Below are 27,482 nucleotides of genomic sequence, written 5' to 3'. Positions count from 1 at the left end.
GGGATGTTGGTTGGTGGGCGAGTTAGGAGGAGGTGGGGGTTTGATGAGTGGGTGGGGAAGGGGTGTATCTCCGTACCCCACTCTCACGTTACAATGAAACGCAGATCTGAAACACTACTCCCAACTCACTTCACTTGCCAAGGTGCGGTTTCGACTAATTCATTTTATAAACACTGATTTTTATCATCCTAAAGGCGGTCTTTTATGGTCGATACTATCAAACGTATAATATAACTCATTATAATTAGGGTCAAAAACAAAACAATCTCAGTGGGCTGGCGCTATAACATCGAAAATAATCCTGGCAAGTACGAGCACACATACACACGCACTCATGTACGCGCGTTACTAGATCCGTAAGTGCAAAATTAATAATCTTGAAAGCGACGTTAAACCACATTTCATTTCACCTCATCTACAAAAATAATAGGTGATTAAACTTTTGACGTTATCCTATCATTATTGCCGTTACAGCTTCCGTTGAAAGAAACTACGTTTGCTGGGGTCAGGTGGGGTTAATCAATGCTGAAATACAATCCTCGCTACTCGACAACAATTGAAATACACGGAGAACGTAGGTTGGTAGAAATGTCTGTTTTTGCATATATTGAATCAAGTCAGTTAGTACTTATCACAAGTACTTATCTATCAAGCCAGGTTTGTGATCTAGTTCACACAATCAAAATCCGCCGGTGATAATTGCATAGGAGGTGAGGTGAAATTGGGTTTAACGTCGCGTTCAAGATTACTGCACTTATATTACGACTTGCATGCACGTGTGTGTGTGGCTGCTTGTACTAGTCCGGACTGATGCCGATTTATAGTGCTAGCCCACTGAGATAACATGCCACAATTTGACATGAATGCCCTCATCACTGATCAATCACCGATAGGTCGCCAATGGGTTGCGAAAGAGTCAAAACCCTTGTGTAGACGAAACCGATCGCCGCACAGTTGAAACCAATCTGCGCTTTACATAACACCACTTGGGGACCTCGAGGAGACCAGTGAAACCTCCGTGCGACCAAATCGGTCGCAGCCAGTCTTTTGTGCATGTTGTGCGACCGAATGGGTTTTGCGACCGCTCTGATATCTTGTAGCGACCTCAGTGAAACCTTTCAGAGACCCCTGAAACATTATTACCATTGACAAATCTTTTGGTAGCCAGGAGGTTGCATCGCGGTCGCATTGTCTGGATGACTGAGCGCATGAGAGCGTCGCCCTGTGGAATGGTGGTATTTGAGGTTAAAGTGCCTGATTATGATGCTTGTTCAGCTGGTTTCGAATGTTTAGAATCATAACGGGTAAAGCTATCGAAATTGACAAACATTTACCTTTTCAGTATGTTAGAATAAGCTGACAGTGTTTTGTAGTTCCCCATTTTATAACACGAATTACGAAGTATAAATTGAATGCAAATGTCGCCATGTACCAAGACGGTGCATTCGCTGTTTTGTGAATGTGTTGTGTGTCCCTGTGTAACGTAAACATGAGGTACTATGGTCCTTCTTATTTAAATAAGATTGTTTCTATGTTTGATAACCTGCTACCCCCCTTCTGCGCAGGAATCCTGGTATCACCCCTCACACGTCAGTTGGGGACGGCAAATATCTCGGTCAAACAAGCGGTTGGGCGCATTTGGAAACATACTTCCTGGTTGCGAGAGATACGAGTCTTTACCTTGTACAGTTTCAGATGACACGTGTATTGCACAAACAATGTTTAGAAATCAAGAGCTGGTCGTGCTACTCCCTGTTCGTACTCTAATTGCGTGTTATATGACATTGGTCGAGTCATAGGACTGCCATAACTCATCACACATTCCCAATGCTTCCCCTTCCCAAGGATACTCTGAATACCGTCATGTGATTTCACTGACGTCAAACAGTGATATATACTATATATGTGTGTCAGACTAAATGCTATATTATTCGAATCATAAACGTCGCAAATCATAATGTCTTGGATTAATCAAGTTTACAATCATCAACTATTATTTATGCTTTCTACGTTACTCCCCGATCGTAAGTTTACTATCGACCAATCACACACTTATCTATTACAATTCCATTACCATTGTTCAATTGCCCTTTTGAAAATGTAAAGGTGTTTTGTTGTAATATGCGGTATGCTGAAAGTGCTTCCTTTATTAAGGAAAACAAACTTTAATTCTCAAACCCGTATTCGTATCTGGGGACAACCTTTTTACCTTGTACACGTTTGTCCTCGTGTATGTCAGTTCGGCTGACAAATGAACTCAATTACAGAGCTGACAACGTTAAAACAAGATCTTGATAAGGGCTATTTAGAGACCATGGCATGCAAGATAATGAAACAACGTTGCTTACGATCTGACGATGAAAACAGAATATACATTGTTAGATTGCGAAAAGGTTTCGATACATTGGCTAAAGGGAAGTCTATTCAGACTTATAAAGATCGCTCAAACACAACCGAAACCATTTTAATTAATGGTATTTGGTATTAAAGATGTATTTTTTATGATAGTATGGAATGAAAATGCATAAAGGGTTCAGGAGAGAGAGAGAGAGAGAGAGAGAGAGAGAGAGAGAGAGAGAGAGAGAGAGAGAGAGACCCATGGGAGTCATGGGAGCCATGCAGGTCCATATTGCAAAACTTCAAACCGGAAAACTTCAACGATGCCAAAAGACCTGCAGCTGAGCACACAATGGTCAGGCGGCGATGTGCTAGACCACGTTTGACCACCCAACAGAGGACGATTGTCTTCCGTTCAACATCGTCCTCTCGGTTGACGGGACCGTGATTCCGCATCAGAAGATACACATTGTACTGGGCCTTCAACCCAATGGCCTTGATCCGTTAATATCGGTAAAATAGATGACAGTGGTCTCGAACTGTGCGGCGTTGGCAACGACGTGATTGGTCCAGAGTAACGTTCAACGACGAGAGCAGCTTCAACTTGTTCCATTACTGTGGGCGGATGTGGATGTATCGACGTAGATGTGAACGATGGGCTCTAGAATGCATCCAAGAGTTTCACCCATTTGAGGTGGTGGCGTCATGGTGTCCTGTTGTATATCCACAAACAGTTCTTACATTGACGGAATACGTCAGAATGTCAAACTAGTCTTACAGACTAAAAACCATCAATTTGATTGGACATGGAAAATCTAAACGTCCCAAAACTATAAGGTACTTGACCTAAGCTAGACACACACGTAAGGTTGGTTATCCACGGAGTACTAGAAAAAACGGAGTATGAAAAACCCTAATAAGTTTAGCTCAATGCAAGCAGAGAAAGTCAGTACCAGATTAACACAGCCCCGCAATTACTTACGAACGAAACTTGTGTTTCTAATGACCGCCCAGTACCAAGACGACCTGTAAACGATCTAACAACGACTGGAGGCAAAGGCACATGATTTTAACAAGGGTTTTATACGTGTGCGCGGGAGTCGGAGAGGCCAACCTTTCCTGGTAGGGATGCAATAGCATGGACAGCTTAGCCAAGTGTGTTGCTTAACATAGGGAAAACCCGAATAGCAAACTAACAACTAAATCAATACGGAAGACGTAAGTACCAAAGAAAAGCGCTGAACATAGCTCGTATCCAATGGTACCAGTAAAGATGTTCAACCAGAAATGTACAATTATTGAGGTGGCCAAAGTGATCATAAATATATGAGACTTAACTCGGTTACATCCCATTAGTAAGACATCCCATTAGTGAGACACCCATTGTAAGACAGTGGAGAAGGTGGGATTAATTAAACAAACACAGCCAGTCTACCCACTTAACAATGGTCACAGCCCATGATTAGCGGATTAATTAATAAGAGTAGGCCAGTAATTCTGTTTGAAAATTCTCAGGAAATAAATGAGTTAGGAGCTAATAGGAGCTTACTCAAAAAGTTTCACTGTACACAAACACCCACCAGAAGACACCAGCAGAATCCAGTTCCTTGGCAGCTTAAGGAAGAGAGCAAGAGAAGAACCAACCACTTCTATGCCAGCCCTCTACAACGACGAGGTCTTGAGACATGATCCGAAGGCTGCAGCTATATTTCCCTCCTTCAGCTAGGTCGGCAGCGCCATGTACAGACACCGCAGTCACACCATCCCGAAACTCCTTAAAACCAGAGCTGAAGTCGACATTGCAGCACCCTGGAGAGAGACCCATGTTGGATACAGAAATAACCCCCTTGTGGAACAGTGGATCCGACGAGTTGCTGCCTTGCCTCTGCTGCCTCTTCAACAGGTTCAGGATGTATGGATTGACTCCATGAATCAGTCTCCCGATGTACCGAATGCTGACGAATTCAACGACTACATAGTCACAAACTGGGTGGATTATGAAGCCAGATTCCCTCTTTCACTGTGGGACCATCATCAGAAATTCGGCCCAAGGACCAACAACTACCTGGAGGGTTTCCACAGTCGCCCCAATGCATCGCTGAATCATCGTCATCCTAATCTCTACAGGGTCATCGAGATCATCAAGAAGATTGAGAAATCTGAGAAGACCAAGCTATCTCAGTTAGACCTAGGTGCAGCTCCACCAGCAAGAATGAGTGAGTGAGTGAGTTCGGTTTTACGCCGTTTTTAGCAATATTCCAGCAATATCACGGCGGGGGACAGCAGAAATGGGCTTCACACATAGTACCCATGTCGGGAATCGAACACGGGTGTTCGGCATGACCAGCGAACGCTTTAACCACAAGGCTACCCGACCGCCCCCAGCCAGCAAGAAAGCGTGTGTACAAGGAGATTGACAGTCGACTTTACAGACTGAAGGATCAGCTATCCCAGGGTGTCAAGACACTACTCCAGTTCTTGGATGCTGTTGGCAAACTTCTGAAGATGGATTAAGGTTGTGTCAGTGTGACAACCTCGATGTGAACTGTGATGTGAACTGTGATATTAACTATAACTGAACTCTAAGTGGAGAATATGTTAAAACAATGGATTTAAGGGATGGATGAATTAAAATATTGAATGAAATAAAGTAAAAGAGGGTATCAAGCATCTTGAGTCATTTCTTTTGTCTATAATAAGACAAGTCCATTTTTTCATGATAGGGGTTAATTACCTGATTAACATGTGCAACCAGGTATGACATTGTTGTTTTAAGGTGTCTCACAACTGAGCTGTCTTACTAATGGGAGAAGACCCTTAACTCAAGGTACAAGAACTTTGCCAATACACGTATAAATTAGCAAACATATATGAAATTACACATATCCAATCAATACATGATAAAAGTGTGACATTTAATCACTAGATAATAAAATGTACGGGTAACTAATTTTCTAAGAAGGAATGCAAAAACACTGGACAACGATGACTGCCGGACCTTGCCGAATAGTGAACAATTAAAGCGCGGGAACGGTATGATCGCTAGACCGCGACTTTTTTCGCTGGTTTTTCGACCCGAGACATCAACCTTTTATTATCATTTATATGTAAAGAAGCTTGTTACAGATACCAATGGAGAAAGGGAGAGTTGACATGTTTCGTGAACACCGCAACCTAGGCAATTTTACAATATATCAGTTTGTCCAGCTGATAAACCCAAAGGGTAAGAAATGTTCTTCCATTCTGTTTAAAATATAAATAAAGACACTACAAGCGTGAAAAGGTCCATGTATGTTTTTTATGTAGTTGTGTAAGTTACATGGAAGTATGGACCTGTATTGAAAATCTCCTCCACAGGAAGGGTCTCGTTCCTTTTCGTTGACACCATGTCCTACCGTTCGGAATATCGTCATGCGTCATATAGATAACGCAACAACCATGACATGCATACAGCCATTGATATGTTCAGAAACCTTTTCCTGTTTCTTGTCATTGTTTAATGACACTCACAGCAAAAAACAACAACAAAAAACAATAACACATTTGACAATCCACATAGAAGTTCTACGCTCGCATGAGAGTTTGACGCTGTATGACAATATGATACAATTAGGATTTAGATCGACAAAATCAGAGCTACCCTACAGCTATATATTATTTTTATTGCTAAATTGTGTATTACATACATGCTGCTAGACACGTTTAGCCGCAGGCATCTGTGTGCAGTGAATTGTGTTTTTAAAATGCTGAAAGGTTTTGTGGTACTCGGAAACATTAACACCTAAAATGTTGAAACGTTTTGTGTGTTTAAACATGTTAAGCTTGAAAGCACATGCGATAGGTTAAGATCTAGCTACATACCCACTGAACACTCAATATGTACACGAGGAGGCCTATGTATGCCCTATACATGTCAAGCATTGTGTCTAAAATCTTATTATGGTTAAACATCCGATATACATAGGTGTGTGCATTCCAGAATAAGTTTTCTTTGGCGGCTTAACAGAACGTACGTAACTTTGTTAACAGCAGATATGCTATGGCATAAATCGGTATATCAAAGTTATGACGAGCCTTGGAAATTTTATCATAACTTTGTGATATTGTTCCAGTATTTTCTTTAGTTGAGGAGATCGATCGCTTCAACTATTCTTATCTTATATTCTGTTCACTTAACTAAATATTGTTTTCATTTTTATAAATGCAGCAGCATATAAAACTCAATGGTTGTAAATAAGTATTTATTTGAACTTTAAAACCCTTGGTGTTTGTATTGTAATACATCTATGGTCCATTTTTCTTCCACACCATCACCATTCTAGGCTAGATAATTCTTGGCAATATTACCAGACAAAGAGAGTCTCGCCCTCGTGTCTTTTGATATCAAATATATCAACACGAGTTGATAAAAGTGGAAAAATTCATAGGCTTGCCGAGGATTTTTGCCACTTTTATCAACGAGTGTTGATATATTTGACATCAAAAGACACGAGGGGGAGATTTTATTTATCATCAAACATCATTCTTCCAACTTTTTCAATTTGTAGACAATAATTAGCAGTGTTTTCAGTGTAACAAGTACTGCTTACAGCTCCAGTAGCAGAGCCATTAGTGATGTCAATTGATTGTGACGTCATGGTAACCGGTGACGTCTCAATGGTCTGCAAAGCATTGTGATGTAATCTCATTGCTGCGATATCTACAGTGTAGATATCGCTTGATCTAATCCAAGCGATATCTCCTGTGGGAGCCAGTTTTGGATGATAAATGACAGTCATCAATCTAAATACCGTGTACATGTTGTATAAATATTGTAAACATGTTTGCAATTTTAAACCGATTAGGCCTCTAAACGTGCTTAAATCATGGAACGAAAACGGCGTTAAGGTTTGTATTTGGATCGAAACACATTTTATAGTGCAGTCGCAAGGTTTAATACATTCGGATGATTATGATTGAGTTTCACTTCATACAACCAGCAGATCAACTGGAGTGTTCACGTACTTGATTTCTTACCATTGAATTGAATCCGAAACCGCGCGGAAACAGAGAAATTTACACGCACATGTATGATATGGTTGATGCTGGTGTACACGGTTCCAGAACTATAATATAGTTGGTATTGTGTCCACAATCAATTCTTTCACAAGAGCTACCATCCAATATGTCAATGTGCTGCTGACAGGTAATATTTAGATGTAGTAATGACACAGCAATGGCTGAGCTGTGCGACGCTGTGACGCTGCGCAAATCGGCAGTGCCAAGTGGTCCTGATGACGGATATACCTCATTTTGGATTGAAACTGTCGCCCAGTTGGTCATGTTATGTGACGGAATGCGTACAGTGCTGTCTGCAATACAATACACGTACGATTAGGTGTCTTTTGAAAACGTGATCGTAACAATACAGAAAGTAATGATCACAATTGACATCACACGTACCAAATCCGTTATTTGTACTACTGTTAACATTGTCCAACTGGCAAAAGGAGCCATGATGTAGACAGTGTTACACAAACCTTATGTTCTACGTTTCATATACTCACAAACATGTATATGGCTGTAAACTGTACTTTGTACTCATACTTACTTTCTACACAGTGGTACTCGATTTCCATATAAGTTGATGGTGATAGAAAATCCGAGCCACATGACGCTGTAGTCTGCCATGCAGCCGGCTTTTGGCAATGAGATGACTCTGAACATGCCTTGTGGTAATCGGAAACACTTAACCCCGTGTAGTTTATCTTGCAATCATTAACAAAGGTTTCACAGCAAGATTGTGCCAATGTGTGGTTAACTGCTGAACCACCTGGAGGGCAGTTAGAAGACTTTTTTTCGCAATTGCGTATATGTTGTCTAGGGCGATGACCTCGTTGTCGGTGTTGCATGATAGATGTAGCGTAGCACCATAGCATCTGGATGCGTTACGTGAGTCTGAAAAGTATCATACACGTTTTACAATGACGCACTTGAAACAGGTTTAGACACAGTGTCTACGTAATTGAAACAGTGTTGATTGTTTGGTTGCTTGAGTTGCGTATATAGTCTGCAATAGTCTGCAACTAGTTTTCCTGTGAAATTGTGACCGGTGCGTTGTGTCTGTGACTTTAACTAGCAATGGGTCCAATTTCAGTGAAGGGAATTATTTTCGTGTTTCTTAATTCCTACGGAGATGTATTTCTATACCTATCAGTAATCTGGGTAATCTGGGTATGGACACAACTTGTGTACTACGAACGCTGAGCTAGTATTTAATAGTCTGTGTAGAAATGTAAAGTCATAATCATTACACCTTTATAACAATCCTACAGTTTCAAGACTATATACACGAGAGTATCATACAAGGTAATACTATTTAACTATAAAACACTGTTCGGACGAAATGACGCCGAAAATCCGTTTTCAGGATATGTGTTGAACCATTTGTCATAGCCCGTTATGTAGTTTAACTCCAAACTCATCCATACTTGGGATTCCCGGAGAATATGTCTCATCAGCACAATTACCCTATGTTTGTTGCCAGATGAATTAATGAATGAATCAAATTATGAATGAATGAATAAATGAACGAACGAACGAACGAACGAACGAACGAATTATTAAATAATTAATTCAGATAATCTATTATACAGGGTTACATGCAGATGCTAGTGGGTCGATTAAAATTATAATCGGGAGGTCCATATGTGTAACCTTGCTGCTATCATCTTAAAACATCATTCATTCATTCCATCAACTGCTTGTGTTGGCATCACCAGAGCTAGCGATGCGGACATTCTAAATTGTAGTAGCACTGCTTCTTAGGTCAAACACTGCATCCGTGGTCTAGTGGATAGAGCGTCGAAGAGCGGAAGGTTGGTGATTCGATTCCCCGGCCGCGTCCAAAAGACGTTAACACATCGTACTTATCGTATATAAGTGCATTTATCTGAAACGCGATGTTAAACTCTATTTCATCTCATCTTGCGTCAAAAACTTACACACATATTATAAAACATATGCTTACCAATAAGAAACTAATTTAGGTAAACGGAACAGTCTATGAAGTCTCAATGCGCTATGCATAGTTGCGTCCCTTCGACGATCCAGGAGCCGCTGATCATGGGTTCGAATCCCAGATAGATGATCCTTACATTGTGGGCGACATACTCGAGTTCGTGTATTGAACAAAACTTTAAATGTTGACGACATTTTGTGTCACTTCGTGTTTTTTTATAATGCTGACGTACCGTAATATACGTGAAATGATCATAAATACATGAGGCATATCTGAGTGTACATACAAATTCACCTTATATTTGAAAGTCATAGTTACAAAAACTTTTTCTATACACGAATAAGGTAGTGAACATATAAGAGATAACATACATGAAGTCAATACCTGGTTTGAGAGTGCCATCAGATCACACGAGAATGAAATAGTTGGGCTACTACTTCCCTAACACGGAAAGTAATGAAACTGCCCAATGACGACCGCCGGACTTTGTCGGAGGGGTGTCGGAAAAGCAGGGGAGCGGAGAGGTCACTAGGCCTTGACACGAGAAAAATAACGACCCGGTGACAATGTCACACATGAACAAATGATACAGAGGGAAACGTGGTAGGTGACAACTGTATATACAGTCACCGTTTATCACTATCATCTATACGCCACAATATACGGGTTTGATTGCAGAATCAATGATTCCCTCAAAGAATATAGTGTACGTACACACAAAAGTAACATTTGTATATGTCCTGTATGTGTCCTTCATTTGTTTTGACCTATTTTGACGTCCCCACTGTTTCAACTTCTTTTTGTTTGACGCTGTGGGAGGGAACCCTTCGCTGTTGTTAAGCAACGCCATCGTGTGGTGTATATGCAGAGCTTAGTTCAACTGTAAAATACGTTCCCTAACAAACGATGGCGATACAAAAGACTGAAATCAGATATGGTCTGACACGAAAACAAGAAACGATAATACATTTGACACCTACATTGTGCAAATTAAAGTATCAAACGTATCTGGTGTGTATTCTGTGTCTCTTAAAAACTAATTAACTGCCTTATTAATTATCAATTTATTCAAACCGTGTCTAAATATAATAAATGTGTTATGAAAATAACTGTAAGGCGTCATTTTGTATAGGGTTCACGATTGATTTGAAACGCCAATAGGCATCATTTCTAATGCATGATCAAAGTCGGATAAGGAAGTACATTGTTTTCAATATCAATTGTGTGGCAAAAGGATATTAATGTCACTGTAAACCATCGCCTTTAACTTTGCGACTGGTGCGGTCTCGCGGTTTAATTTGCGGAGAATTGTAATATAACTGTGATTAATTGTATTACAAGCTGAAGCAAATTGTAATAACTGAAACTATGGTGTACATTGTACTATGCTGACGTCAGCTCGGGAGATCACACCATGGCTGCTGATGCCAGTGCTGAAATACAGTCCCTGTGGTATCTGCTACTCGCCAATTGAAAAACACGGAGAACTTGGCTTGGCAGAATTTTCAGGTTTTTTTCTAACTATTGAATCAAGTCAATTTTAGAATCCACACTTTACACGCACATGTACATATCTATCAAGCCACGTTTGTGATCTAGTTCTCATAAGCAATAACCGCCGGTGATAATTACATAGGAACCACGTCACACTATAACACTGAACACTCAGTACAATGTCCTCTTTTTACGTAGTCATGCCTCTCACGAGGAATCCTGAGTTGTACTAACGTGGCGTACAGTGTGATAGAAAATAGTGTCACCTCGTAAGTGGTAAATCTACCTTTTTATGATGGTAGTTCATTTTGTTTCATATTCTTATGACATAACGACACTGAATATTTTCACCTTAAAACATACAGTATTAGTTCATATGTTTTACAGAATGTGTTGCATGGTCTCATAAAATGAAGTACAATGATATTCATTTATTCAAATATCAAGATCGTTTTTAAGTTCGATTACCTTCTCCCCCCTTCTGCTCAGGAAGCCCATACGTCAGTGGGGGTACTTTAAATACCCGACTGTGGGCAGCCAAAGGGTGTGACACATATGGAAACTTCCTGATTGCGAGTCTTTACGTTTAAGTTATGCAGCCTTGTTAGGAAGCCAATAGGAAGGTTCTGTTGATATATAAGACTGAATAACGAAAATGCAATAGGAATATTTCATAAAGTAATTCATAAAGTAAACGTCAAGCTCCTTCGGACTTGTTTCAACACTAGTCACACGCGTCCTTGTGAAAACCCAAATTGCATGTAATAGTAATTGTAAGAACCATCATGTTTCAGCGTCAATGTTTTGACCTTCCAACATTGCCTATGCCCCAACCATTTCCACCCCCCACCCCCTCCTCCACTCCTACCAATCTTCCCAAATACACGTTATGGATTGTACATAGTTGTGTTAAATGTTAAAGTATTTGAAATAGCAGTGTCACTCATATCAATTTAGTAATTAAGGGATTTAAGTTTAAGGATTTCACGTTGCACTGTAATTTGAATGTCGATCATCTATGAACATGAACAGTCATCTATTACAATGTGAACCATGAGAAACAGAATCATCATGTTATACAGGGTGATTTCCAAATGGAAATGTAGAGGTTAACCAACTTGTGACATCAGTAAATAACCACACAAGATCAGTGAATAATCAACAATTTATTGAAACACACAGTTTGAGGTTTACAATCACAAAAAGGCAATGCAGAAGCAAATAAGTGGCAGCAGCAATAAGTAGCAGGCGCTATAATATAATCCAGTGCACTCACGAATGTCTAGAATCTGTGACCGTCGAATGTCTTATATTGGTACAGTTACCCTACTAAAAGTTTTCCTATCCCGAACTTATGTAACGTTCAAGATTTTCTTGTGTTTATCAATAACAATAAAGGGAGGTAATCTTAAATCACACTTCCGGTGAAGATTGGCCTCGAGAGTACTCGCTATATTACGAGCGACTCAGACAAATTACTGAAATTTTATACCTCTCGTAGATGGAATTTGTGTGCATTATGCTCAAACGGAAGAGAGTACACGAGTCAACGTATTTAATACAAAGAGATCACCACTAGCACCGAATAGTATATGACAGTGACAACATTTGGTACGCGAATAATGTACACATCTCGAGACGGTGGTAAATACTGAGCAGATATATCATACTAGGGCCGGTCAAAAAGTTCTAAGCCTCTGTACTTTTTAACTATGGGCCATAACAAAGTGAACTACAGTAAACCATGGTTAAAACGAACTCGCTTATAACGAATTAACGGATATAACGAACTAACATTTTAGTCCCGACTATTTGCTGTTGTTATACTGTATATATGCTTATAACGAATTAAGGTTATAACGAACTAAAATTAGTAGTCCCTTTAGCTCGTTATAACCGTAGTTTACTGTAGTCTATATAGTACATTGTTTGTTGTGGATTACAAGTGTATTTGGTCTGTTGAGGCCGTTTGTATATTAGTGACGCCCATTTGAACCAAATGAACACAGAAATGGAGAGGAACAAGTACAGGGCAGTCATCAAGTTTTTGACTTTAGAGAAAAATACCTCCCAAGAAATATATCACCGCATGTCAAAAGCGTACGGGGATAAGTGCCCTAGCCCTTCCGCTGTTAAACGTTGGGCAGCTCATTTTAAAGCTTGGGGAACTAGCCTTGATGATGACCCGAGGTCTGGACGTCCCTCATCTTCCATCAATGAAGATTCAATCAAGGATTCATCTAATACTCTGAGGTAGACGTATTACCATTGCTGAACTTGAGGAAGACACAGGTCTAAGCCATGGATCCATCGAAAGATTATTCATGAACATTTACAGACGAAAAAGATATCTGCTCGTCGGTTGCCAAATTCTGATCTCAAGAAAGAAAGAACTGAAATTGCCAAAGAACATTTAGAGATAATTTAGGAGGATTTTATCAAATTCAAAAAGAGATTAGTAACGGGTGATGACACATGGGTTTACCACTGTGATCCCGAGTCAACACGTCAATCCATGGAATGGCACCATACACTCTGCGGCACAAAATAAATTCAACTCTTCAAGATCAAATTAAGAAAGTTATGACCACTGTATTTTGGGATGCAAAGGGTGTGATCCTTGTTGATTACTTTGAAAGTCAAAAGACGATTTCCGGTGCGACTACGCTGATTTGCGTCACCGCCTGAAAGATTCTGTCAAAGAAAGGCGGCGAGGAATACTGACTGCTGGAGCTTCCTTACCCTCCATACTCGCCAGACCTGGCACCAAGTGATTTCCACCTGTCTCCTAAACTGTAAGAACACCTTCGTGGAAAACGCAATGGCGACAACGATGACCTCAAAGCTGCCGTGAATGGGTTTTTGCAGGGTAGCTTGAGAAATTGGCTTGAATTGAGAAGCTTCACTATCGAAAAAAAGAAGTGTATTGTAAAGCAGGGAGATTATGTTGAAAAATGAAATGAAAAACACTTTCACAATTGTTGGTTTTGTTTGTTAGGTTTGGAACTTTTTGCCCAGCCATTGTATGATGCCAAGAAACAGTTGAATCTATTGACAAAACACGTTATTTTACATAAAGAGATTTCCTGGCATGATAATGCCAACAGATACGAACGCCATCCGTCGGGGTCATTTACAGATAAATATACAAATTAAATGTGAGGGAGGTACATGTTTACTAACATGGCGTTCCCTTTGTCTATCGGCTATGAAGTCAAGGTTGACAATCGGACAAATTACTGGAATAATTGTTATCACTAAATGATAGTGTGCGATACTGAATATCAGTGTCTGACTTGGGTGTAGCCGAGGACTTTAACACAAGGATAGGCATCATTGGAGATATAAACGAAGGACTTTAGCGAGGACGGTAAGCATATACATTTCTATACCTGTTCTGGGCGGTGGGGTAGCCTCGTGGTTAATACGTTCGCTTAAAGTATATCACTTTATAAATTAATCTATAAACCTTGGTTGAGTTGCTTTACTATTGAAACCTGTCTGCAACATGTGTCTGAGAAGAAAGACTGGTCATAGCAGTTCTGAACTGGTTATCAAAGATGCATGTACGATCCAGTGCCTGGAACCTCTATTGGTGCTAGTCGCCGTGGATTTGGCGGAATGACAGAAGCTGGAGCTGTGTTGCTCATATCTGTTCCTGTTACACCAAGGGCATCAGCAAACTCGGAATCTGGGCCATCTCCACCGTGGTTGGCAATTTTCATCTGTAATCACCAGCATAAGCATTGTAATAGCAACAAGTGAAAGGTATGGAGTATGTGCTTACAACCACACATCAATAATCTTTCAGCTGTTCGTTGCGCGCACTGAATGGGGGACATGGTAGGATAACAAGATGTTCTTGATGGAAGATATCATGGACAATTTGGCTGTTCCATTAGGCTTTAAGACCAGGGTTTCAAACAATGTTTGCAATGTAAAGAAAATAAGATATCGCGGTATGAAGTTGCGTTCAAGATTGTTGCCAGTGTCTAAAGTTATTGGTATAAACAACATACCGATTTAGAAAAATGACTGCCTCCTTGCAGCACGTATTTGTATAAGCATCGTAGATTAACATACATTGCAAGTATAATGATGTAATACAATGTCATGTATTCTTTGCTATGGTAGGTGTTTTTCCTGATTTCTTCCTTTGTGTTATAACTACTAACGAAGAATATCCACTCGTCGATATCAGTTTAATATGACCGGTCATCCTCAATAATACGAACAGTTTACATCAAGACTAAGTGTTGTTTTGATGACGTATACGGAATTTTCCGTCTTTCTCCTTATTTACTGGCTGGGTTGTATGAGGACATTGTTGTCGTTTAAGAAGCTTTACAATTCCAAATATGCACGGAGGTGATACTTACCAGCTGATGCTTCTTGCTATACAGAACATACATCATTGTGAGAAGTAGCATGACGCACACCACGACGCCTATACCTGTACCAGCTGCCTCCGCCAGACTCATGACACCTGAAGAGGAAGAGTGATGCCTTAGGTGGCATTCTAAACTCATTTAGGACAGAGTTGACTTATGAGGAACAAATGACAAGTAAGTTGAAATCCGTAAGTAAGTTCTGTCTCATTTGGGTGAAATGAGACTGAACGGTGCTTTGAATCCAAGAGGTATACAGAATACAGGATAAGATGACAATTAACTTAACTAATTAAGTACGAGAGACTGTGACATAGTATGTAATGATACTTACAAAGCATATAACATAACGTGTCATATTCATTGCATTTGTTAAGAAGTATTCGACGAAACACGGAAGCATACCATGTCTATAGCGACGTGATCAGTGTTGTAGTTGTGTCCACATATTCGGGGACATTCGAGACTGTCACCGCAATTATAATAATCGCCATACTCGTACCTGGAAACGTTGACACACCCGGCTCTTCCACAGTTGCTGAGGATCGGCATCGTAGCTCTAAATTAGCCTGGTAGTTTGTTGCTGTATAAAAATATAGATTACATATAATATTTAGCTAGAGATTTAAGAATAGACTTGAATCAATTGGCAGTGCCCAAAATCTACTATCGTGGGTTCGAATCCCTGTCCTTCCAGATTATCATTCTTGGCATGATACCCGTGGTCGTGGGGTTCACCAAAGTCAAATGTCTAAGACCTGCATCAGTTCGGGTTCTCACCTAAACATTGACCAGGTCGTAAATATGATTTAACTGAAATAATGTTCAAATCGGCGTTGAACTTAACTCACACACTCACCCTCCCTAAGAATTACACCCATAATACATTTTTAAGCTAGTAGCAATGTTTCATGCACTCCGTCATTGCCGATGAAATGTACATCTACAAGGCCGATACAAATCTACCCATATGCGTATCATCACATATACCAGACAAAACTGTAAAGCCCACAGAAACATACATCAATGCATGGGTGTTTAGGAGACTCAGTAGAGTTCGCATGGCTTGAAGTTAGGGATGTTGTTTACCCTTCCACAAATAGTTTATGACACTCCGTTATACATGTACCTTATTTTAGCAGTGTGTACTTAACCTGTAAATTGAATCCATAATCGCCCGGAGTTGGTGTGCTGATTCGTCCAGTTAAGGCTTATGAAATGATTCCTGCTTGTGTAAATGGTACCAGAATTGTAGTTGGTATTGTTTCGACAATCTATTCTTTCACAAGAACTAGCATCCAATATGTCAATGTACTGCTGACAGGTGTTATATTTGTCACGTGTAAAATTCAGATGCAGTAATGACACAGCTATGTTTGAACTGTGCGACGCGGTGATGCTGCACATCCCGGCACTGCCAAGTGGCCCTGATGTCGGATATCCCACATTTTGGATTGAAACTGTCGACCCGTTGGTCATGTTATGTGACGGAATGTGTACAATACCACTGGCTGCAATACAATAAACTTGACTTTTAAACATCTGAACTAAATTACAGTAAGTGAGTGAGAGGATATGGTTTTACGCCGCTTTTAGCAATATCCCAGCAATAACACGGCGAGGGAGACAAGAAAGAGGCGTCCTCCCATGTGACACATCGAATCTGGGTGTTCGGAGTGACGAGCGAACACTTTTACCACTTGGCTGCCCCACCGCCCCTGGAATAATGATAAGCATACCCTGCACGGAATGATCACAATGAATAGCACATATACCAAAATGGGGCGGTCGGGTAGCCTAGTGGTTAAAGCGTTCGCTCGTCACGCCGAAGACCCTGGTTCGATTCCCGAAATGGGTACAATGTGTGAGACCATTTCTGGTGTCCCCCGCCGTGATAATGCTGGAATATTGCTAAAAGCGGCGTAAAACAATACCCACTCACATATACCAAATACGTTATTTGTACCTATATATCTATTTATCATATAATGGGTAGGTTTCTCGGCAGGATAAAGCCAACGGATAAAAACGATATCCGTTGGGGTCATATGCGGATAAAGATGCAAATATCAAAGGTCAAGTAGGGACTACTTTCACTGTTTATAAACAAACATGGCGTCGCCCTCGTCATTTGGCGATCGAGTCAGAATTAACCATCGGGAATCTGGATAAACTACAGGGATAATTGCTATCATTATCAAAAGAACAGTCTAATATACTGAAAATAAGTGTCTAACTGTGACGAAGCTATGGCATTTTATAAGTTTTGGCAACTTTGGAGATATAAATTTCGAAACAATTTTGCGAGGGCACGAGGCCTAGCCAAGCGGGATCAGTAGCCATATCTGTGCTTGTAGACCTCTGCGGCTTGAAACCTTCTCCACAAATTAAAATAGTTGGATCTGTGTGTACATCTGACTACACTTCTTAACGTTATGACAGACCGACTGTCAACAACGTCTGACCGTGGCCGTGACGTTTCATAGACTAGGGTTAGAGTAGCTACCCTTTGACAAAGGGCAGTTACTCTAGCGGACAGACCGATGGATTGCCGCGAAAGGCAAACAAAAACAATTGTTGTTTTGCGTATATGTTGCTTCGCCACTGTATAAGAAGCAGATTTCAGTTGGAACTATATTGGCTACTGTCACTGTCCGACTGACACATCACTTACCCTATGACGTAATATATATTAATGCGCGCATTCCAGGAAAACTCGCAATGTTTCGGTAATGTTTGTGAGAGAGGGAAAGCGATTTTGAAGCACAGAATTAAAGAATGACATTATATGATAAAGAGGTTGTCACGCTTGCGTGCTTGGGGATGGTAAATATCCTGTATTAGGAATAAACACTATGTATTTAGCTCGCCAAGGCTCGCTAAATACAATGTTTATTCCTAATGCAGGATATTTACCATCCCCAAACACACTCGCTTGATAACCTCTATATATTGCAAAATAGATATTTACGTAAACAGTGGTACATATACCCACGTACAGGTATAATTATGGTAGTAACATATCCTTTGTATTTAGACTTACTTGCTATACAGTGATACTCAATGTCCATATAGTTTGATGACGTTAGAAAATCCGAACCACATACTTCATTTGTGTCCTGCCATGAACTCTCCTTTTCGCACGTAGAGACCCCCGAACAAGCCTTGTGGTATTCAGGGACACTTGCACCTGTGTAGTCCATCTTGCAATCTTGAGCATTGGCCTTACAGCAAGGGTCTGTCGGCGGGAGGGCAACTGCGTCACCTTCAGTACAGTTAGTGGACTTGTTTTTTGCATTTGCCCATATGTTGTCCAGGGCGATGACCTCGTGGCTTGAGCATGATAGGTTTAGCAACTGGTGAGAACCATAGCATCCGGTTGCCTTAAACGAATCTGAAATGACGCACTTCAAACAGCTTGGGACAGAACATATAATGTTTGAAATTGGTACCCGAAAAAACAGTTTTGACTGTTTGTTGTTTGAGTTAGAAACTGCAAAGGTCTGCATCTAGTTTTATTCTTGATATGTGTCGTAGCCCGTTATGTAGTAACCTCCATAGTAAGGATTCCGGGAGAATAAAAGTCTCTTGGATATGTACCAAGTGCTTGTTGAACGAAGATGTAAAATTAGTGGTGATATACAATATATTATATTACAGTGTTCGAATAATTCCATAGAGAATATCTAGATACAGTGCCACATGTAAATGCTAGTGGGTTAATTAAAATCCGCACCGGGGCTACAATGTCCAGCATCCTAACACTTTCTTCACGCACTCGTTCCGTACATTTACCTCATCTAAACTGGTGATCTCTCGCGCAAACGATGTGGAGATTTTATATTGTTGCAGTACTGCTTCGTCTGTCAACTGCTTACCTATGAACCCAATGCGTATCGTACTCTATAAAGAACTAGTTTGGTTGAGATATATATGATATGGCGCCGGAAGGTGCCGGAAGGTGCCGTAAGGAGCCGCTAATCGTGGATTCGAATCCCAGATTGATGCTGCTTAAAATATTGGCACTACACCCGTCTACGTGTGTTTCACAGAGTTATATCCGCCGACGACATTTTGTGTCACGTCGTGTTTTTTCGTCTTTAAATAATGCTGACGTGCATTTTGAAATGCAAATGAAGGTAGCTTTCTACCCAATGTGACTTCTCACTCTGCCCTAATTTGGCGACGAATGCACATTTTTAAACCTTGCAAAATGATGCAAACTGAAAAACTGCACGAGACTATTTTTACGTCCTAGATTTAAGTTTATTGTGCAATAATATGATGGCTATATACATGCACCTGTCTGATTTCCAATTGACACATCATATTCATATCAAGAATTGTTCATAAATTGTTTCCACATAGTCAAAAGCCTTTTTGAAATCGATAAAGGCACAATAAAAACGGCCTTTGGGTTTAATAAGATATTTTGTACACAAAGATTGAAGAATAAATATATTGTCTGATGGAGAATAGTTGGGTCTAAATCCAGCTTGGGATTCTGATAACAGGTCATTCACATCTAACCATGTTCTAATACGTTTTCAATTACAACAGAAAACAATTTGCCAGTCACGTTTAAGAGAGAAATACCTCGATAGTTGCTTGGATCAGATATGTTTCCAGATTTATGTAGAAAAATAATCATTCCTATATTCCAGGAATCTGGAAAAACACCAGTATCTAGAATTTTATTAAAAAGCTGCCTAAGATAAGGGTTTATGATTTTTTTTTATACTTTTCAGATATTCAGGGGGTATACCATCCTTTACCCACTTTTAACCCATTTAAATCTTGTTTAATTTCATTTCCAGTAATTTCACCTGATAAGAGCTGGTCAGTAAAAGGCATATAATTACAATGTTGACATGAATGGGAATCTAAAAATTCCTGAACTGATTTATCAAATTCATTTACATCTCTGTTAAAATCTGGATTTAATAAATTCTTAAAATATCTAAACCAAGTGTCAGGGGTTATATCACCTTGTCGTGCGTTACTTCTCAAATAGTGCTTTATATTATTTTCCTCTGATAATATATATCTGAGATCAATATGATTATTATCGTTATACGAGTAATATAAAATCAAGTTTACGTCTGGAAACATCTGCCATGTACCAAATGATGGTTAAACTCCAGAATGTTGTAACGTTAAATGTGCACCAGGATGTCACTCTCATGATTCTGTAACCATTTCGTTAAGACACTACAGATGCAGACAGATGTATACACAACCCGATTACAAATGTATCTTTTGTCCACATATAACATCAATGTTTAAGCGCTTCGCCAGCAATAACATCAATTAAATATTTTCTCAAAGCCAATTCATTTAACGATTTTATACATCACATAACGTGAGGTAATTTTACAGACATGTAAAAAATCAGATAAAGTAGTGCACGTACCTGCATTGTGTAAATATAGCGGCAAGGCAACATAAAAGCAAAATGAATTCATTACCACAATTGTAACTGAACACTGATCTTGTCTCGAAGTGAAGTGAAATACATTTCTTTGTAAGCAAATATATATAGCCACTGCTTTCTTTTTGTCAACCAATACTAAAGTCATCATGTGATTGCAAAAAAGACTAGAAGCGTAGCTGACATGTTTTACCGCAACTAACAACGCAGAGCTATATACTTGTCAGGTAGTGTTGCTGCTGTGGTAAATCACACCATACTCTGTAAACACATACAATGTAGTCATAGTCATATGATTGAATATACATACATGTAGGCTCTGCTGATCATATGATTCTGTTAATATGAAACTGTGTTAAGTCGCCGTTAGCGATTTTAGGTGAAAAGCAAATAGGTAGCCCAATTACATTGTAGGTGTCCCTAAGTACATGCCTCAACTGTAAAAAGATAACTACGTATACCTGAATTAATGTTAAACTGTGTCTGCGAACGGTTAAGAGAAACATGGGATAAGTATAGTGGTTATATTTTGTACATTTGAATGCTTGGAATTTCTGCTGTGTAATAGTTTCATTTAACAAACAATCATCACCTTTTACAACTTGCCGTTTTTCCATTCATTATCTTCTGAAACAAACATAATTTCACACAATGAACTCCTGACGATAGAAATACAACGCACCGTTAGTTTTAGACTTATTTAAAGCATCGGATTTACACAATGGGGTTATTGGCCGCCTGTGACAGGCCTAGGTATGGGTTTGACAGTATAAGCATTGTGCATGGTTATAACCTGGCTTATTCTGGATTTGATACGTCAACCAGCACTTCCTGTCAGCAGTGGAAGCGAACATCCTCTGCAATTGGGAGCCCTAGCCACTAAACCACGTACACTAACTTTAGGATCAACTCTGGGCTCGCAGTGCTCAACCTTAACGTCAACATGAACATTCAATTTGTTTTGACGTTTTTCTCCATTTTTCCAGATTGTGTTTGAAGTTGTTTGAGGTCACCTTGCCCTGTTGACCCATGACCTCTCTCGTTATAACAAACACGTTAGTCTTAATAGATGCAGGCTGTGGTGATTTGATGTGGTTATTTGTTTTACCAACTGCTGAAGACATGTGTTTGACAATAGATGCAGTTGGAGCCATTGAACTGATGGTGCTCCATGGGACATTTCCTGTGCCCCCTGACGTTAACCCTTTCTGTGGAAGCCCTACTGGTGTCAGTCGTCGTGGCTTACTAGGATACAGGGAGGCGGCAGGGGCTGTGCTGGTGATACCAAGGGCTACATGAACAGCAAACTCAGAATCGAGTAAACCCCCGTCCTTGTTTGCAACTTTCATCTGCAGGAACAAGTATACGTCTTTAGAACAGTAATAACACAATAACATGAAGGATACTGCGTATACGGTACGTATGTTTAAGACATGTTGGTGAGATTTATTAACGTCGCTTTAATCAGTACTTTTTGGTGGCAACATGTTCACCGACGGAGATCTCCTCTACCTTCGCTGTTTTCATTCATGGTAAATATAAACAGCGAATATATTTTATGTTGCTGGCATACTATCTACTATTTAATTATGAGTTGAAACTCTCGCCCGCTATCTTTTGATAAACAAATGATTATAACTATTCTCTTGGTAGCAATAATGCCAGAGTGTCCCTTAAATTAGAGTCTGGCTCCAAATGAGAACAATGAATTGCAAAATGCGCCAATCAGGTGATGTAAAATAGATGATTTTTAAGGTGTTTGATTTCTTTTAATATGAAGCAGAAAGACCATTTTATGCCATTAATAAATACTTGAAACGAGCTTCTAAAGCTCTTTGTATGTCTCCTCACAAGCTGCGAAATGTTGTCCGTCGACGGGATTCTTGCAGTCAGACGGAGAACATATCAAAACCATGTAAGGTCGATAAATTAGACAGGTTTCAGAAAGAAAATCAAGCCAGGCGAGCAATTGTTAAACTGCATTCAGAGAATAAGTACATGTCACTAAAACTCTTGAAGAAATACATTAAAACTGGACATGATTTAATCGTTACAATCGTTTAATCGTTTTAGCTGTTGTATGATTTGATAGTGTAGGTCTCTGGTTGAGTGTCCTACAGAATTAAAGTGTTTCGCGACAGGTTTTGACAGGTTGATATCGGAAACATATTCTTTGAGTATAATGCAGAAATGTCGTATTGTTTCACCTACATATTGTTTCCCACATTTGGAGCAGTTTAATACATAGATTATGTCTCTACTGTTAGAGGAGAGCCCTAAGCTCGAATATAGTCACCTGAGATTACTCCTTAGTCTCAGCTAAAACCCTATCCTTATCTACAGATGCAAAAAGATAAGTGGTGACAAAAGGGCTGCTATGTGAACAGTTTGACATCTTTCGTCTCCGAAATCATTATCTTCGAAAGACCAAGCAGAAACGTGAAGAAGGATATGAGCCTGTTTTTTTATGGATGAGACATGGGGAAATGCCTCTCACACAGTCAGCAGTCATTGGTTACCCGGTGGGTAAGGCGTCCAGGAGATAGTTACCAATGAGAGAGGGTGAACGATTTATCGCTCACAGTGCTGGCTGTGCTAGTCAGTGTTTTCTCCCTTTTGAGCCAAGGCCAAGGACAACAGGGAAAACCACACAGAAATGAACGGCAAGGTGGGTAACAAAAAATTGGTTCCTGCTTTGCCTGCCAAATCCTTCATCGTCACGGACAATGCACCGTATGACAGTATGCAGGATCCAGACGTCCTATAGCCTAAAGGAGATATGGTGACATAGCTGCAACGGATGAATATGACCTTACCTTCCAGGGCTACAAAACCACAACTCTATGAAATCGCCAAATCTAACAAAGCCGAGCCCGTGTATATTGTTGACAACTACATCAAAGGTCAAGGTTACGCCGTATTACGACCTCACCCTTACAACTGCGATCTGAACCCAATAGAGTTAATATGGGGTATCGTCAAAGGTGACGTTGGACGATTAAACACAACGTTTAAATTGTGGGATGTTGAAAGGCCAGTAAATGAATCCCTCAACAGTGGAAACATGGCAGCGTTGCGTTACCAAAGTCGTAATTAAAAACGAGATAGAGTCAAGATACTGGTCATGTGATGGACTTCAAGCAAGCAACAGTCCCACCTATAGTTGTGACCATCATCAGTGTCACAAGTAATTCCGACGACGCCGGCCTTGACATAAACGAGTCATATTGCGAATAAAATTATCATGAGACGACCCCTCGTATGTTTTAATTCCCTGTACCTTTGTGTAGCACGTGAGTGTTTGCACTGTTCCTACTGCCGTTTTGCCCTCTTTTTTCAAGATGTCCACTTGTACACATAACAAAGTAAAAGTCTCTTAAACAACCTTCTACAGTGATGGGTATAGAAATAACAAACTGCAGATATTGTTGGGTACAGGGTATTCATTGTCGTGTACCGTAATGAAATTTAATAAACTATTCCCCATTCTGATTTCCTTTTTTTGCAATTCATCGATCTGATTTGGAGCCAAACGGACTGTAGTCCATAATCCGTGCGTCTGGTATATTGTTACAGATACGATAGCACTGTACCTTTACACCCAATACAAGTAGCACACAGTAGCGTTTCTAGGCTACACCTGGCCATCTTGTCATTGTGCAGACGTCTCACTCAAGTACTGTCCTATCTCTTGATCTTAGTACATCTCAGAGGAATACATGTACGAACCTTGTTCTTCTTCAGGACCCTTCTACACACAATCCGTGTTGCTATTAGCAACAGCATGACACAGACCAACACGCTTATAACGACACCAGCTATTACTCCAGGGTTCAAGGTGTCTGTAAGGCAATGGCGTATGAAATGTCATATATAATAGTTTCTGTTTAGGTACATCAATATTTCAACTAGACTTGCACACTCTGACAATGTCTTGAATTCAACATTAACATACTATTCAATCATTTGCTATCAAATCTCCTCAATACAAACTATGAAGAAAGTAAACTGTGTATCATCCCAATTTGAACACACGGCATATCACAATGATTGTATGGCGAACTATTTCGAACATTCATGAAATCATATTCCTCACTAGTAACACGTTAAGGGAATCCTGTAAACATGCGTACTGTTCACCTGTTACACTTAACGATTATATTCCTTTACAGAAGGAATGGTGCAAGTGTAGGTGTAGGGCGCGTTTGATCCGTCGAAATACCTTTGTACCTTGGGAATGATTTAGCAAATTAAAGTAGTTCTTAAGTATGTCATTCCTGTGTTGCGTGTGTATTAATGCATGATACCATCTGCCGATTGATGGACGGCCACGGGTGTACCACATTGCAGCAATGTTGGAGACGTTGGTGTCGTTGTCGTTGTTGTTGTTTCGGGACACACTGGCGCGTGCGGGGCTGTTGTGCTGGCTGATGTCCCACATCCTATTTCTATGATGGCGTTGTGTTTCAAGCTGTATATAAATCATACCGGGTATATAGTTACGTCACCAACTGACACGGACAATGAATTCTATGACGCCACAAAGCAAGCATAGTCACCTTTTACGGCAAGCATGGGTAACTGAACATATATTCTAACCCGGATCTTCACGTGTCTCTGGATATGTCAACGGAAAGAACCCGTTATACCCTGAACACTTCCGGACAGGCAGTAATCGTTGAAGTGTTCTACATGCACCGGATTATCCAATTTTTGAATTTTATCATTTCCAAATGGATTTAATGTTTAGATATACAAGGCATAAGTGATGACATTTCGTGAAAACAGCATTACCATCAGTGCGACCACTCAACAATTTAAGTACTTGGTATTTCTTACCGTGAAACTGAACCCAGAAGCGCCCGGCCTTGGTTGGTAAGTTATTGTCTATAATTAAGTGGACTCTTACGAAATAAGACCTGCTAGTGTACAAGGTACTAGCCTTGTAGTAACTGTTATTGTTGCAGTCAACTCTGTGAATAGTGAATCTGTGAATTGGACCGTCCACGATGACCATTTGCTGCTGACAACGTCCTGAGGCGTTATGTGTAAGATTCAGGTCTAACGCTGATACAACTATGGAGGTACTATTGGATGATGTGACGCTGCATACGTTGTCGGCGTTGTTGACTATTCCTGAATCCGGATACCCAACATTCCAGATGGAAACAGCCTTTCCTCTTATTTGTTTATGTTCCGAAAATGATGTGATGTCCGAGACTGCAATTAGCAACACAGATAAACGCAAATACACAATGAATTTTGATCACGCAAATACCTTACAATTTAACATATATCCTGAGAGAGGTTGGCTAGAATTTGACATTAGCGTCAGAAGTCGAGACACGGATATGATTTTGCTGAATTATATTGTTTTTGTCACAGTTATGTAGGAATAGCATTGTAGTATTTTGGCCATATTGGCATACGCCATTAGATATTTTTTGTATGGAAGCTTCCGAAAGTTTATGACAGGTCGTCAATTGCGGCTATAAATGTAGTTATATGTACACCTGTTACAAAATTCCAGTGTTGTCATATTGAACTTGTTTTAAATACATGTATTTCCTATCGCCGACACACATGCGAGGTATTAAATTTTCTACTCTATTGGTACTCACTTGCTATACACTGATATTTAAACAACATGTAGTTTGATTGAGACGAGAAATCTTTCCTACTGCATGTTGTAGCTTGGGATGTAATCGGGCCCTCACATATGTGCCTCCCTGAACATCGCTCGTGGTACGTGGTGACACTTTCACCTGTGTAGGACATCTTACAGTCTTCAGAACTGTGAGTTCACTTTGGCCCTCCGTTGCCAACTGTGCCACTTGTTGGGCAGTTTGTAGTCGTTTTCTTGGCAAGAGCATATATGTTGTATATGTATATTACACTGTTTGAATCACATCGTAGTGTCACTGTGGTGCCGCGGCATCCTATTGCCTCAAGTGATACTGAAATTGAATAAAGTATTTACAGATAGGCTTTGACTTAGTAGTCAAACATGTACATGTAGTGTCCTGGCGATTGTGTGCAGGTATAAAGAGACTGGCAATAGTGCCAGTGTAGCCTGTGTGGGACAGTGTTAGTGTACTGGTCATATTGTGGATGTGATGGGTAGGGTATGTCGGTGACAGGGGGAAGTTATTGCACTAAGTCTTGTACTATATTTTTGGTAATGTGGAAATAAGTTCTTTCATAACAATTTCACAATTCTTGTAACTCGTGGGAATGTTGTGTAATGCAGACAGACATGTTTATTCAGTAAAAGGCCAATGGCCCAAATTACAGACATGTGAGCATGACATTTACAGGACACAGAATTTATCATTAATTATTTTGTGAGCATAATATAAGAATTTACAAACTAGGAATAATGTTTACTCATAATAATTACTAAGAATATTTATTACATGAGAATTACTGTAATGAGTAGGCATAGGAAGATTAACAGGGTATTTTTTGTCTTAGGGCAGAATATAAATTACAATTAAAGAGTACATGGAATTCATCCTCAATGACATTAACTCCCATACTTCTACAATAGTTACAGAATCTGAGTGAACGGTCTGTTTTACTATATCTGCCAGTTTCTAAAGCTATTTTAAAATTTGAACATCTGAATTTAGTAAAAACAATTCTTAAATGGGTAGGGAGTGGACATGGCAAGTACCTTTCAACATTTAACATGGATTTTAAATGCTTATACAGATCACATCTTGGAGAAGAGTTTACAGAAGCATTCCAGAATTGCTGTAAATTATTTTTGAGCCTTTGCTTAAAATGGAGAATAAAAGCTTTATAGTCACCCACCTCTTGATAGAGCCAT

The 27,482-nt window shown here is 39.9% G+C and overlaps 1 protein-coding gene and 2 pseudogenes across 1 annotated transcript; all 3 read right to left on the bottom strand.

Moving 5' to 3' along the window:
• Positions 1 to 4,803: 4,803 nt before the first annotated feature.
• LOC139475369 (uncharacterized) lies at positions 4,804 to 13,580 on the bottom strand (annotated as a pseudogene).
• An 805-nt stretch (positions 13,581 to 14,385) lies between these two features.
• LOC139475368 (uncharacterized) lies at positions 14,386 to 19,752 on the bottom strand. The gene is made up of 5 exons (XM_071258589.1): positions 19,743 to 19,752; positions 18,263 to 18,613; positions 16,374 to 16,730; positions 15,211 to 15,317; positions 14,386 to 14,556 (listed from the first exon to the last, which is right to left on the bottom strand). Exons 1-5 carry the CDS (start codon positions 19,750 to 19,752, stop codon positions 14,386 to 14,388), a joined length of 996 nt encoding a protein of 331 aa, XP_071114690.1.
• Positions 19,753 to 21,588: 1,836 nt separating this feature from the next.
• Positions 21,589 to 27,482, bottom strand: LOC139475367 (uncharacterized; annotated as a pseudogene).

This window comes from Haliotis cracherodii, unplaced genomic scaffold (assembly GCF_022045235.1).
Source record: "Haliotis cracherodii isolate W230 unplaced genomic scaffold, xgHalCrac1.p SCAF_3, whole genome shotgun sequence".
Lineage (NCBI taxonomy): Eukaryota > Metazoa > Mollusca > Gastropoda > Lepetellida > Haliotidae > Haliotis > Haliotis cracherodii.
Note: the sequence above shows the minus strand (reverse complement) of the source record. Positions and strands in the feature narration are given on the sequence as shown.